The sequence below is a fragment of the Dacryopinax primogenitus genome, assembly GCF_000292625.1.
Source record: "Dacryopinax primogenitus strain DJM-731 SS1 chromosome Unknown DACRYscaffold_18, whole genome shotgun sequence".
NCBI lineage: Eukaryota > Fungi > Basidiomycota > Dacrymycetes > Dacrymycetales > Dacrymycetaceae > Dacryopinax > Dacryopinax primogenitus.
The window spans coordinates 740,005-753,150 of NW_024467215.1; the positions used below are offsets into that span (position 1 = coordinate 740,005).

General features: G+C 53.6%; 5 protein-coding genes across 5 annotated transcripts; 4 read left to right on the forward strand and 1 right to left on the reverse strand.

Moving 5' to 3' along the window:
* The first annotated feature begins 912 nt into the window (after nt 1-912).
* On the forward strand, nt 913-2,530 carry DACRYDRAFT_24360 (uncharacterized protein). Its single transcript, XM_040773655.1, has 2 exons — nt 913-1,697; nt 1,747-2,530. The coding sequence occupies exons 1-2, from the start codon at nt 1,691-1,693 to the stop codon at nt 2,337-2,339; spliced, it is 600 nt and encodes a 199-aa protein (XP_040625714.1). The 5' UTR covers nt 913-1,690; the 3' UTR covers nt 2,340-2,530.
* Nucleotides 2,531-2,762: 232 nt separating this feature from the next.
* Nucleotides 2,763-4,621, reverse strand: DACRYDRAFT_110706 (uncharacterized protein; the record flags this gene model as incomplete). The annotated part of the gene is made up of 6 exons (XM_040769107.1): nt 2,763-3,335; nt 3,383-3,536; nt 3,582-3,696; nt 3,744-4,167; nt 4,219-4,298; nt 4,345-4,621. 6 exons carry the CDS (start codon nt 4,619-4,621, stop codon nt 2,763-2,765), a joined length of 1,623 nt encoding a protein of 540 aa, XP_040625715.1.
* An 803-nt stretch (nt 4,622-5,424) lies between these two features.
* DACRYDRAFT_110707 (uncharacterized protein) lies at nt 5,425-6,153 on the forward strand (the record flags this gene model as incomplete). The annotated part of the gene is made up of 3 exons (XM_040769108.1): nt 5,425-5,605; nt 5,655-5,884; nt 5,947-6,153. 3 exons carry the CDS (start codon nt 5,425-5,427, stop codon nt 6,151-6,153), a joined length of 618 nt encoding a protein of 205 aa, XP_040625716.1.
* A 353-nt stretch (nt 6,154-6,506) lies between these two features.
* On the forward strand, nt 6,507-11,548 carry DACRYDRAFT_110708 (uncharacterized protein; the record flags this gene model as incomplete). Its single annotated transcript, XM_040769109.1, has 3 exons — nt 6,507-7,415; nt 7,486-11,293; nt 11,346-11,548. 3 exons carry the CDS (start codon nt 6,507-6,509, stop codon nt 11,546-11,548), a joined length of 4,920 nt encoding a protein of 1,639 aa, XP_040625717.1.
* A 688-nt stretch (nt 11,549-12,236) lies between these two features.
* Nucleotides 12,237-12,908, forward strand: DACRYDRAFT_110709 (uncharacterized protein; the record flags this gene model as incomplete). Its single annotated transcript, XM_040769110.1, has 4 exons — nt 12,237-12,342; nt 12,395-12,530; nt 12,582-12,743; nt 12,797-12,908. The coding sequence occupies 4 exons, from the start codon at nt 12,237-12,239 to the stop codon at nt 12,906-12,908; spliced, it is 516 nt and encodes a 171-aa protein (XP_040625718.1).
* Between the last annotated feature and the right edge of the window lie 238 nt (nt 12,909-13,146).

Below are 13,146 nucleotides of genomic sequence, written 5' to 3' on the forward strand. Positions count from 1 at the left end.
GTTGCCTGCTTAGACTCTTGGCACTCTTAGGTGAGCAGACTTAGTCAGCCTGTGTTGCCCTAACATTGTGTCACTGGAAATAACTGGCTCATTGCTGACACCCTTTGACACAATAAATGATTGAATTAGTGAGAATACAGAAGGGTGATGAGAAAGATGGACCCACCCTTGTTAGTCAAGATAATGGTGGTATATCCCTACAGGGGTGTCTGCTCCAAATCGCAAGTCATATGACTCATCCTTAAGCTTTGCCTTGATCCTGGATGGGTGTGAGGAGAGAGAGAAGAGCATATCAAAGAGATGCAGCACTGAATGTTCTTGTTATAATTCAAGTACAAGTTTGGGTTCAAATATTGCATCACATTCTCATTGTGACCTATTGCTGATGCTTCCCTCAGTGGCTGTGTGAGGTTTGCACTCAGTCTCACCTTTTTGCATCCCTCTCAGAAGCAAACAATGCTTATGCCAAGGCGTGCTGAGGCAGAAGCATCATAACGCTTCCGTTTTGCTTCCTGGGACAGCCACAGTACAGCCACAGGCGCGAGTAGGGCCCTGAATTTTCATCCCGCCCCTTCTTTCACATAACATTCAATCTGAAACATTAGGTATATAACTATTACATTGCATGTTGTGTAGCTACTTTAAATTTGAGCTCACCCCAGCTTGAAATAAATCAAATGAACAAGAATGAGACGCGCATTTGAGCACAGCCACCGACCCTTGCGCGCGTTGGCGCACAACTTCAACGCGCGCAAGGGTCGGTGGCTGAGCCCAAATGCGTCGCTCTGATTGGCCCAAAACCCCCGTGCTTCCGGAAGCAAGAAGACCCTAGCCGAGAGGGATGCGAAAAGTACACAAGTGTCCGCGCTAAGCGACTTGTTGGTCTTGCATCGTGTTTTGTTTCAGTTCCACCACCTCCCTCTAGATCTCCTCTCTCTAAGATCCGGATTCATGATGAGTCGCTTTCCACACCGGAACGGTACCCATGTGGTCCTTCTCGTGCACCGCCGTACTCGAGCCGATTTAATAGACCTTACACAGCATCCTTATGTCACGGGCAGATTGCCGATTCGACCGATTGCCATTACTGATCCGTGATCATTGGGCGCTGGGCAACAATGGACTGACTGCCTTATGGAGAAGGCGCAGGGCTAGGACATGCATCTCTTGACTCACCATACTTGCAGAAGGATTAGAGTGTGTTCAGGAAGAAGTATACGGCGACTAACTGAGTACTCTGTCTTCACTGCTTGTATACGGCGACTAACACTGAGTACTCTGTGTTCAGTGCTTATATCATGGTCTCTGACGGCCCGTGAAACATTGCTGAAACCTCCCGCCATGAACGGAATGATTACTTTCAATTGTGTCGAGCGCCGGAACTCATTCGTGTTGTCTTGCTTTGACGTGTCATGTTTTATTCATCCTGATGCAGCCGTTCAAGCTAAACTACGGATAAAAATGCGATCGACAGCAGCACAATCCCTCCAGCGCCGGTCGCACAACACCCTCACCACAATCACACCTACCTTATCGTCCTACCTTAGACGCTCTACTTCATCCCTACTTTCAACACTCTACTTCATCCCTACTTTCAACACTCTACTTCATCCCTACTTTCAACACTCTACTTCATCCCTACTTTCAACACTCTACTTCATCCCTACTTTCAACACTCTACTTCATTACAATGCAAAGTGAGTTACTTCTATGTCTTCCCTTGTGGCCTGGCTGACATTGTGCTAGTTCTCAAGTTCCTTCTCGCGGTGCTCTCTTTCTCCGTCCTTGCGACATCGCTTCCCGTACATACCAGTGGATCCGGAAGCCTCGCCCTGCGCAATGCTGACCTCGAGGAGCGCTCAACTGCAAGTGGACTGGATGGCTCCAAAGACGTTCTAGCTCGCTCCTTTGATGACGTCGACTCCGACCTAGAAGCTCGAGAAGATGAGGACCTGTGCTCGATGTGTATGGATCCGAAGGCGGAATACTCCAACTGTCCCAATGGACAGCATCACCCTGCTCATGCCAAATGCTTGGCACACTTGATCCAGCATCAGTTCAACGAAGGACAGGAACTCACATGCCCTACATGCAGAACGAGTACCACTACCCTGTTGCAAAACGTAAAGAACGAACCCAACCAAGCCACGTCGTCGGCCAAGAAGGAACCCGCGCCGAAGGAAGCCACGTTGTCGGCCAAGAAGATAATGCTGAAACCCGCGCCGAGGAAAGCGGTGTCGAATAGACCCGGGCCGTCGAAATCCGCGCGGGGGAGAGCACGGAAGAGAGCCGCACGTAAGACAGCCCAGGCCAAACGTAAAGACGTCGAGTCGGAATAGGAGTTCGAGATGCGCGACTTTTCGAACTGATTCAGAACAAGAACCGTCCTCCCTCCCCCCACCCGTCGCATCCGCACCCCCCTGGAAGAAGCTGAGGAAGAAGTGGCTGACAGGGGAAGTGGTGAGCAGCAGTCTGGACTCTATCACCTTCTAAACCATGTACATACAAAGATTGTAGCATAAATCGATGATTTTCTTGCCTGTTTATGGGGATCACGTTATCATCACTCTTAGGCTTGAGCAGGACAGTTTTCAAGAGCAAAGGCCAAATAACGAGTTGGATCCCGTAGAGAACAGCAAAGGTGCACGCGAGAGTCACTGATGCACAGCATGTGGCAAGGCGCACAACATTCTACTCCTGTACTGGAGGATGTGGACTCCCGAGCGTCTTTCACCGGAATACATACCCACCCCTCCTCAAGTCTACATCCTCGCTCTCACCTCCTCCTTCTCCTCGCCCAAGCCCAACCGTTGTACAACCCCTAGAAACCAACCGAGCGCCTCCCCCCTGCTCTCTTCCCCCACGGCCCGGATAACGGCGAACAGGGTTTTGAGAACCTGTCGGTCTGAGGGGGAGCGTTCTTGTTTTTGTTCTTGCTCTTGCTGCTCTTGCTCGGCGTGCGTAGGGTGCGTCGGGTGTCGAAGCGGTCGGAGGACGTACACTTCCACTCCCTCCAGAGTGTGCGGGAGCAGGGAGGGGGGTACGACAGGTACGAGTGCGACGAGTGTCTCCCTCAGCGCCGAGACCTTCTCGTTCTCGTACTCGTAGTCCAACTCCCGTTTGGGGAGGAAGGTCAGGTCCCGGAGGGCAGAAAGCAGCTGTTGAACGCAGAACCACGCTAGGGCTTTCCCTTCGGGGGTTGTGGTTGGTCCTTCATTCGAGAGCGAGGAGACCGAAGGAGAGGGGAGGGAAGGAGGGAGGGAGGCGCATGTCTGAACAAGGGAGGTATATGCCAGTCTGAACTGCACAGGAGACAAGTGGGTTTCAGCCAGATGCTGCACTCTTATCAACCTTGACCTCAATAGAAAAGGTGAAAACGCACTTTGAGCAAACAGCTGATATAGTAGGGCACTGTCTCTTGCACATTTAGGGTGCTTTCCATTTGGGCTTGTCCTTTTTTGGGCATGGCGAGTATTACTAGGAAAAGGGAATGGGAAGCCTCGAACGCCCCTTTTTCCGCGGGGTTGTCCAGTGCTCTGCACACGTTCAGCAGACGCAGGAGCACAGAAATGCGGGCTTACGGGATACACAGCGGTAATAGATTTGTGTATACGAGGGACGGGGATAGGATTGGGAGAAGGGTCTCCGCTAGGGTGAACAGGTATGCTTCTTGGCTCGCGTTTGAGGGCGTCGGTGCTAGTTTGCGTTAGTATACGAGGCTGCGAGAGTTCGAGGGGGCGTACCTTGCTTTAGTTGAGCGATGAGCGCTCGCAGACAGCTTTCTGCCTCCGGGGGAGAGGTGCTGAGTACGTCCGCACAACCATAAAACACTCTCAGGAGCTGGGGGAACCCTCCTGCCACACCGGCATATTCCTCCCATATGACACGTGCGAAATGGGAAAGATGTTGCAGTATTTGGCTGGTGAGGGCTGGGCTGTTGGCGTGCGGGTGGGTGAGGAGGGATGTGAGGAGGGAGAGGGAGAGGGAAGTGCTGGTTAGCAGGAGAAGGGGGGAGGAGGGGAGGGAGGAGATGTAGGATAGCAGAAGGAGGAGGGGGGCTGCGTGGGAGGGGGAGAGGGGGATGGTGGCTAGTAGGCGGGTGAATAGGGGGAGAGCGGAGGGGTCGTTGAGCGAGTGGGAGATGGCGAGCAGGAGGTGGGAAGGCAGCTGGAGGTTGTCAGTCGTTCGCTCTGGATTGTTAGCTTGTGAAATGCTTACGGATGGGAGAAGAGAGAGGTTGTGTGCCTGAAGTTGGAGGAGCGCGGCTGACATGGAGACGATTGTCGGAGTGAGCAAGTCTGACATCGTCAGTCTTCGCAGAGGAGGATAAATGGGAGAACGCACGGGTATCCTCAGCCTCGAACTGAATGTGGGAGACAGCAGCCTCGTTCTGCGCCAAGAAAGCACTACATTCTCTCAAGAACAACGCTTGGACTGCACTTGCGTCTCTCCCGCTTCCCTCTCTCGCGTGTGCCCGTAGTTGGAGATAGAGGAATGCGAGTACTTCTACGCGAGTGCGTGTCTGTGGTAGAGAGCAGACTGTTGCTGTTATTGATGGCAAACGCTGATTTCTGGGCAGAGCGAGGAGGGGAGCATACTGGATTCGTATATCGTTTGCCATTCACAACGTTGAACGGGGTCGGTGTTAGTTCCACACGGCGGTGATTAGATATATGTGACGGAAGCGGAGTAATTTGTTGCCGTGTGAAAACGCGTTGATCAGCGTACACAATTCGATGAGAGCAAAGCGGCCATGTCGGCTGCCTGATCAAGCGGTCGCAGGATCCTGCATGGGTGTGAGGGGAGAGAGGAGAGGGTGAGAGGGTGTCAAAGAGATGCAACACTGAACGTTCGTGCTATTCGAGTGTACAAGTTTGTGTGTGACCTATCGCCGAGGCTTGCCTCAGTGGCTGTGTGTGAGGTTGGCGCATGAAAAACCTCGGCGAGTTGTCGGTCCTGTATCGGGTGATATTGTTTCAGTTCCACCATCTCCATGATGAGTCATTTTCCACACCGGAACAGTACCCATGTGCTCTTTCTAGTGCACTGCCGTAATCAAGCCAGCATTTTTATGTCACGGGCAGATTGCCAATTCGACCGATTGCCATTAATATTACTGATCCGTGGTCATTGGGCGCCGGGTAATTGCAACAATGGACTGACTGCCTTATCGGGAAGACGCAGCGCTACGACATGTATATCTCGACTCACCATGCTTGCAGAACGCGGATTAGAGTGTGTTCAGGAAGAAGTATACGGCGACTAACTGAGTACTCTGTGTCCACTGCTAATATCATCCAGGTCTCTGACTGCCGGTGAAACATTGTTGAAACCTCCCGCGGACGGAACGGTTACTTTCAATTCTGTTGACCGCCGGAATTCCTCCGTGTTGTCTTGTTTTGCCGGTGTCATGTTTTTATCCTGATGCAGCCGTTCATGATAAACCACGGGAGATTGGACTATGAGAATGCCCCATCGAAAGCAGCCCAATCCCTCCAGCGCCGGTCGCACAACACCCTCACCACAATCACACCTGCCTTACCGTCCTACCTTAAACGCTCTACTTCATCCCTACTTTTACCACTCCACTTCATTACAATGCCAAGTATGTTCCTTCTACGTCTTCCCTTGTGGCCTGGCTAACATTGTGCTAGCTCTCAAATTCCTTCTCGCAGTGCTCTCTTTCTCCGTCCTTGCGACATCGCTTCCCGTACATACCAATGGATCCCGAAGGCTCGCCCTGCGCAATGCTGACCTCGAGGAGCGCTCAACTGCATTCGGACTCAAGTATCCAAAGACGTCCTGGCTCGCTCCTTTGACGACGTTGACCCCGACCTTGAAGCTCGGCAATATGAGGACAAGTGCTGGTGGTGTGACGATCCGGGTGCGCACTACTCCAACTGTCCCAATGGGCAGGATCACCCTGCTCACTTCGCATGCTTGAAGAAATGGATCGACACTCAGCACACTGAAGGACAGTCATTCACATGCCCTGCATGCAAATCGCCTACCACCACCCTGATCACGACCGTAAAGAAGAAGGACTCTATGTCGTCAGCCAGGAAGACAATGCCTAAGAAAGCCAAGGGCAAGCGTGACCTTGAAGACGTCGAGTCGAAATCTGAGTTCGAAATGCGCGACTTTGCCAACTGATTCAGGACAAACTTTCCCCCCTCCCCCCACTCGCCGCCCCCGCACCTCTCTGGAAGAAGCTGAGGAAGAAGTGCCTGACAAGGGGAGAACGATGGGCAGCAGTCTAGGTTTTGTCACCTTCTAGAACATGTACATGCAGAGGTTGTAGCATATCGGATAAATCGATGATCTTGCGATGGATTTCTTGCCCAATTTGCTTTCGGTGTTAGTTATACACTGCGGTGATTAGATGTGACGGAAGCGGAGTAATTTGCTGCCGTGTAATGTGAATACGCGTTGTGCGGCGCGTACACAAGAGTTGCCACGAGGGCGTCACTCAACCGTTGCTCATCTTTTACTAGACAAGAAAAAGGATGAGCATCGATACACCCACAGCACTAGCAAAAGAAAACTTTGCACCTCAAAGGGTAGAATTCCTCCCAATTCCTCAATTTCACTCTCCTCGCGCTCTATCCCGTGTACGCTCATCTCCTTCTACTCAACAGCCAAAGGGAATCCTCAAGCCTTCACGTTCCACTCTACCTGATCTACCGAGTAGCAGTCCTGTGTCGATGGATCAAGTGGTTGTAGGGGATGTTGACTATCTCCTATCACCTCTTCAGTGTATATTACGCTCCATCACACAAGACACACAAGACACACAAGACAGTGACAGTGACGCGCCCACTCCTGCAGATCTCACCGAAGCATACACTCTCCTCCTATCAAGGCTCAAGCACGCACGCGATCTCTTACCCAGCGCACTCGAGCCATTGAGAACACACAGCACAGCACTTCTCATCGCTCTCCAAAGGGACATCGCCGTCGTCCTCCAAAGCCCATACGATCCAAGCAGCACAAGAGGCAGTGACGACCCATCCTCAGAACCCTCTTCTACTCCAGCCAAGAAACGCGGTGTGAGCGAATCAGAGATCCTTCATGCCCGTGCTCTCCTCCATCTATCACACGCAGCCCTCAAGCTCAGCGCAGTCCTCTTCCTCCAACCAGGCGTACACGCACTCTTCACAACCCAAGAACAGCAAGATCTCGTCCGCAGCGTCCTCTCACTCCCAGAAGCAGGCGCCCTCCCTACCCCAAACGGGCGGAAAACGAACCAAGTCGCTCTATGGGCATTGGGCAACTTACGCCTCCCGGACTCGGCGGTGTTCCCGCATCGAGAAGCTCTGGCGCGTGTGCTTGAATGTGGACTGCGCGGTGAGCTTGGGGCGCGAGCGACTTCTGTAGGCGGGTCGGGCGAAGCGGTCCGTACGCAGGCATACGACGTACGTCCCCTTCCCTTCCCTTCCCTCCCCTCCCCTCCATACCCAACTAACCCCCCTACCCCGCATACAGACACTCACCACCCTACTAACGCACTATCCCTCCCTCCTGCCCTCCTTCACTCCCCTACTCGACCTCCTCCTCCCAGCACTCCTCCTCCCCAAGCGTGAAAAACCCGCCCAAGCCCTGCTCGCCTTCTCCCTCAGTCTAAAAAAGTATCGTGCCCACTGCACGTCCCTCCACGCATCCGACCTCAAGCACCGGGAAACTGTCGAGTCCCATCTCCTAACCTGGCTCAGGAGCACCCGGCACTCCCCTTCCCCCTCAGGCACCACTTCACAGAAGACCGTCGACCTGCTCGAACACAGCCTGCGCGCCTCCCTCCTCTCATCAGAACAAACACTCGTCCTACCCCTAATAGCCGCGCTCATCCACCTCTCCGGTCCTCAGGTCCTAGCTTCCTCAGCTCTCAAAGCGCTCATGACCGTCCTCCAGGCTGCGCTGAAAGTCAAGCCGCTCGCGCCGCAGTGGGCAAGATGCTGGGCTGTCTTGATCTGGGGTGTGGGGGAAGGGGAAGTGCGGGGCTTATGGGCACCTTCTTCTCCTGCTATATCTTTCTCTACTTCTACCCCCGTAGCGCCAGCACAAGCAGGAGCCAAGCTTCCCCCAAGGGAAAAGATAGAGAAGATGGTCCTGCAAGCCCTGCCCGCGCTATTAAAAGCCAGTGCAAGAGCCGAGGCAGCAGAAGTCTGGCAGGCGCTCGTTTGGGCCGGCGTGGGCGTGGGCGGGGTTGGGGGTGGGAAGGGGAGATGGAGGGACGTGGCGGGGTTGGTGCAGAAGGGTGGGGTTGGAGTGCTGGAGGGGGTTTTGGGCCCGGCCTGGGGGGAAGAGGAGGAAGGGGAGGAGGGGGAGGAGCTGCAAGGGGACCCAGATGGGGAGGAAGAACCTGCTCAACCAAACGACAAGCCCCACCACCCCTCAAAGCCCTCCCACCCTCTCGAGTCCCTCCTCTCAGAAGAGCTGCTCACCCCTCCCTCTCCCACCAAGTCCCCCCCGTACACGCCCTTCCAACCCCCTCCCTGGTGGCCCGGTCTCCAAGTAGCCGACGTCTACCCGCTCGCAGACCTCTGGTTCTCCGGCCTCTCCGCGCCAATCCCCCCCGAAGAGCGGGACGTCTCCGCCCGCCGGGTCCTCCCCCTCCTAGCGCACAAACCCGGTGGAAGGCAGCTCATGTTCGTCCGGATACTTAACTCCTCCCTGCAAGAGCTCGCCGCGAAAACGGAAGAAGAATGGCGTGCTCGTGCAACTGACTTCCTGGGTTTCATACTCCCCCAAAGAATGGGGAAATGTTTCCTCCCCAACCCGGGGCGAGAACTTGTCAGCCTCCTCCTACAACAAGTGATCCCCGATCTCCCCATATGGAAACTTCCCGTCCTCGTGTATCTCCTCACTTCCCCAGCGCTGGGGTGGAAGACCGACACGCTAGAACTGATAGTGCATTCTGTCGCTGGCCGGATCCCGGATGCCCGTGGTCGACCGGGGAGTGGGGAGTGGAAGGCGTGCATACCACCGGTTTTGCAGCTTTGGATACCGAGACTTGAACGGGGCATTAACGTACAAGACGCTTCTGTAATTCGGATACTCCTTTCCTGGATCAGGGAGTCTAACGACCAAAACCAAGACCAAAATCAAAACCAAGACCAAGATCAAAACCAAAATCAAAACCAAAACCAAAACCAAGAGCAGTGGCGCCGGATCCTGCGTGCCGTCGGTCCCCTCGCTCTGCCTAACGGGCTCGCTCTCCAAGACATGCCCTTTGTCCTCCAGTGCGAGAGGGGGGATACGCTCAAAGGTCCTTTGCTGGACATGCTCGCTGTTGTCATGCGGGACGTGTATGATAGTGATGACGAGAAGAAGTTCGATGCTGGTATGGAGGTGCTTTCTTCCCTTTTGGGAGCTGTGCAGCGTTTAGCTGCTAGTGGGGAGAAGGCGGACATGGACATGGAGACGGATACGGACACGGACACGGACACGGTGTATGTTGTGTGTCGGGTGTATGCGGCAGTCGGAAGCTGGATATGCGACAAAGACACTCTCTTCGAGGACGAGCAGTACAACACTCTCTCCGCAGCGCTATACACTGCATGTCTGGACCTGCTCACCCCCTTCCCGCAGGGAAAGGTTGACCAGTCAACGCTAGACCAGCTGGCCCCATTCCTCGCATCCGCTTTTTACCGCATGCCAGACCCGGGCATCGCACCACAACGTTTTGCGTCCTTCTGGCGCGCTACGTTCCATGGACACGAGTTCCGCTGGCCGGAGGAACTGAAGCCCGCTCTTAGGTGGTTTGCGGAACACGACACTGCATTCGCCCCTGGCCTCGAACTAGACCTCACTCAGACGCAGGATACGGCCGCTTCGAGTATCCCTATGTCTGTCCTGTCGGACTCGGAGCCGGAGCGCGCACAACAGCGTTTACGGCTGACGATGGATAATAGTGGGAGTGAGCTCATGAGCGGGATCCTTAGTATGGGGGAACAGAGGGGGAAGAAAGTCGGATTTGGCTCTAGTAGCTATATCGACCCTGCTACTTTAGGCTCGGGGCCGAAGACGGGTCTGTCCCCTGCTTCCAGGGAACGCGGATCGCTCGTATCGACCAAGCCTGTTGTGCGCTTCGAGCTCAGCGCGCTTGCCGCCGCTGAGGGGGACGAACCCCCTCTGCGAGAAACGCAAGAAGCGTCGTCCGATAGTGCGGAAGAGATACCTCAGCCTCAGGGTACGAGCGAGGTCGTCTCCACTGCTACTGTTATGCGGGCATTTGATGCGCCTCTTATCCCTCCGGCTATGATGGACAGAACGGAACGTGTCCCTCCGCCTACTCCGTCCATGCTGGTCTTGACGCCGTCTGTACTTGACCCTGCTCCTACCCCATCCTCCGAACCTGCCTCAGTCGACACGCTCACGCGCACTGACACTTCGCTCGAGATCTCCCATGTGTCTGAGACTCAATTACCCGATCGGAGGATCGAAACGGACGATTCCGTGACCGATATTCAGGGAGCGCAAGTTACGAGATTGTTATCGACACCTCGCTCCAACAACAAACCTGCCCCTTCTCCAGCGTCTCCTTCGGAGGAGGAAGACGACGAAGATGAAGCAGTCATCGAGTTCAGCTTGTCTCAAGAACTGGAGGACCCGATGAAAGTCCCAGAACTCGACGATGAGAAAGAGCTTGATGACGTGTTCCTTGTCCCTCCGTTGAGTCTTGGAAAACGGAAGAGGACTCTGTCCGAACACACGATGGATGCTCGTAAGAAGCGCAAGACACCGTCATCTGTCAGCAGACTTGCCACGAAAGGGGACACGAGTCTGTCGGATGTGCGGTCGTCTACGTCATCTCTTTCCAAGACCTCACCAGAAGTTTCCATTCAAGATGTTGAAGATACTTTCATTCGTGATGCTGGAAACGTCATTTCGGCTTCTCAACCTACCATCTCATCCTCCCCCGAAGTGATTGTTGCTCGTTCCTTGTCTCAGCCACCCGCTCGCCCTGCTGGTGAAACGAGAAAACGCAAACGGGTTTTCTTGGAGAGTGTCGAGATTCCGATCATATCAAAGCGTCGACGTCTCACATCTTCCGAGTCCACTTCCAAGGATTCGGGCAGGCGTCGGCGGCGGGATGATGAGTCCTTCCAAGCATCTGGCACTCCCTCAACGCCGTCACATATGACGCAAAGCCAAAGGAGTGAAGCCAGTTCTCCAGCCTCTCCTTCTCTTGCAGCAGGTGGCTCCCAGTTTTGGCGTGGCGTGCGTTACGCATTCTCTCGGGTGGCAGGTCAGAAAACCGAGGATCTATCGCAACAATTTGTTGGCTCAAGTCGTAAGTGTGCAATGCTTATGCAACGTGATGCTCAAACTAATGTATCGCTTAGAACAAGACGAGGATCAAATCGTTCACCCTCCCCGGGGCTCCTCTGTCGCAGAGGAGCGCGTGAAGACCTTGCGTGAGCTGTTGAAGGGATTAAAGGAGGACGTAAAACATGTTGACATGAAGCTTATCGACGAAGTACAGATCTCCTTGATTGATGCGTTGGGCTACGTGTCCAAGCGAAGAAAGGCTGATAGAGCCAAATAACGTCTTAGCATATGATTTTGATCATTGATTACCTGCTTAGCATCTGATTCTGTTCATTGATTACAATAGTTCGTGGTGCTTGTCCACTTCTGTTACCCTACACAAACTTGTAGATACTTGCCTTGCTTTCTGATACCGTCAGTAATACACGAAGCGCTCAGATGATTTGCTGGGACAAACTTGCATAAGGATCAGTACTGGAACTAGAACCATTCAAATTCAGTGAAAAGGAAGCGCACGTTTCCATCCGGTGATATGTTGCGCCAGTTGGTGAGAGTTCCAGTCAGTCCCCAGCCCACCTGTCAAACATGTTTATTCACGTAAGTGTCCTCATCTGTGTTGGACATGTACGGTGTCTGAGACAGAAAACAAATCACGGCAGTTTCGTGCACTTCGGTTTACCCCAACTGGCCTTCTTGGTAGGAGTCAACACTCTTACCTATGAACGCTCGTTAACCACAAGTGCATTCTGGGTTTACGAAAGTGTGGGGCGTCTTTTTGGTGGCGCGGTGCGTCTGTTCAGTCGTCAACAGCGGTCTTTCCCGCCATCTTCGACAAAAAAAAAAGGTAGCCAATGAGACTTTTCGATGGAGCTCACCGAGGTCCATAAAAAGAGGATTTTTTCATGTAATTCAGGGTAAGCGCTAGCTTGTGAACCATCACTTCAGTCCCCTCGCAACAGAACAGCATGCGTGGTTTCTTCCTCGTTTCACTGCTCAGCTTTGTGGCTTTGATCAATGGCATAGCCGTGGATAGCGCAGACTCCTTGGCTGAGCGAGCTGCCAGTATTGCCCGTATGTCGGCCAACCCTTCAGATAGAACGTGTTAACCAGGTTTTCGCGTAAGTGACACGTAATGGCCGACGTGCTCAGGCGCCGAACAACACTGTGTATACATGTGTCGGCTCCGGCGTATACAAAGCTGTGGCCAACTGCTGTACCCCAATCTCGGGTTGTGTGCCGGCACCAACCCCGTTTGTCTGGTTCGTAACCTCTTCCAGATGCGTTTTCTATCACTGAAGCAGAGCCGCAAGCCCCGACTTCCAGAACACAGTCTGCTTCTCCTCTTGGGGCTCGCAATTCGCTCTGACTGCAAGCGCATACTCATGCCCTGTGGCTGGTTATTCAACCCCGGCGTGCTGCGAGGCCACAGACACGAATTCTTGTGTTTCACCTGCGGAGCCGACGTTCAAGTGGTGAGCACACAGCAACATACACCAGACTCTTCATACTGAAGATAACTTTTTAGCGGAAACATCGCATCCGGCCACACCCAATATCGCTACCCGAATTGCTGCTCGGACAAGACGTTCAAGACTTGCTATCCACGCGGCGCCATGATCGCACCGGTGCACGAGTAAGAAAAGCTCCAAGAGGATGTCAAGTAATTTGGGAGTATCCAGTTGGTTATCGTGTATTCGACGGCAGATCCAGAACAAACAGAACAAATCAATGACGAGAAGGTGGTATAAATGGCCGTGGCAAAGTTCTTCCTCCAAATGCGGTTCAGCATCGCAGTTCTCAAGCCATTAATGTAGCCAATATGTTGCTTTCTTTAATGTACCAATTTATCAGAGCGCGAACAGTACGGTGCTTCCG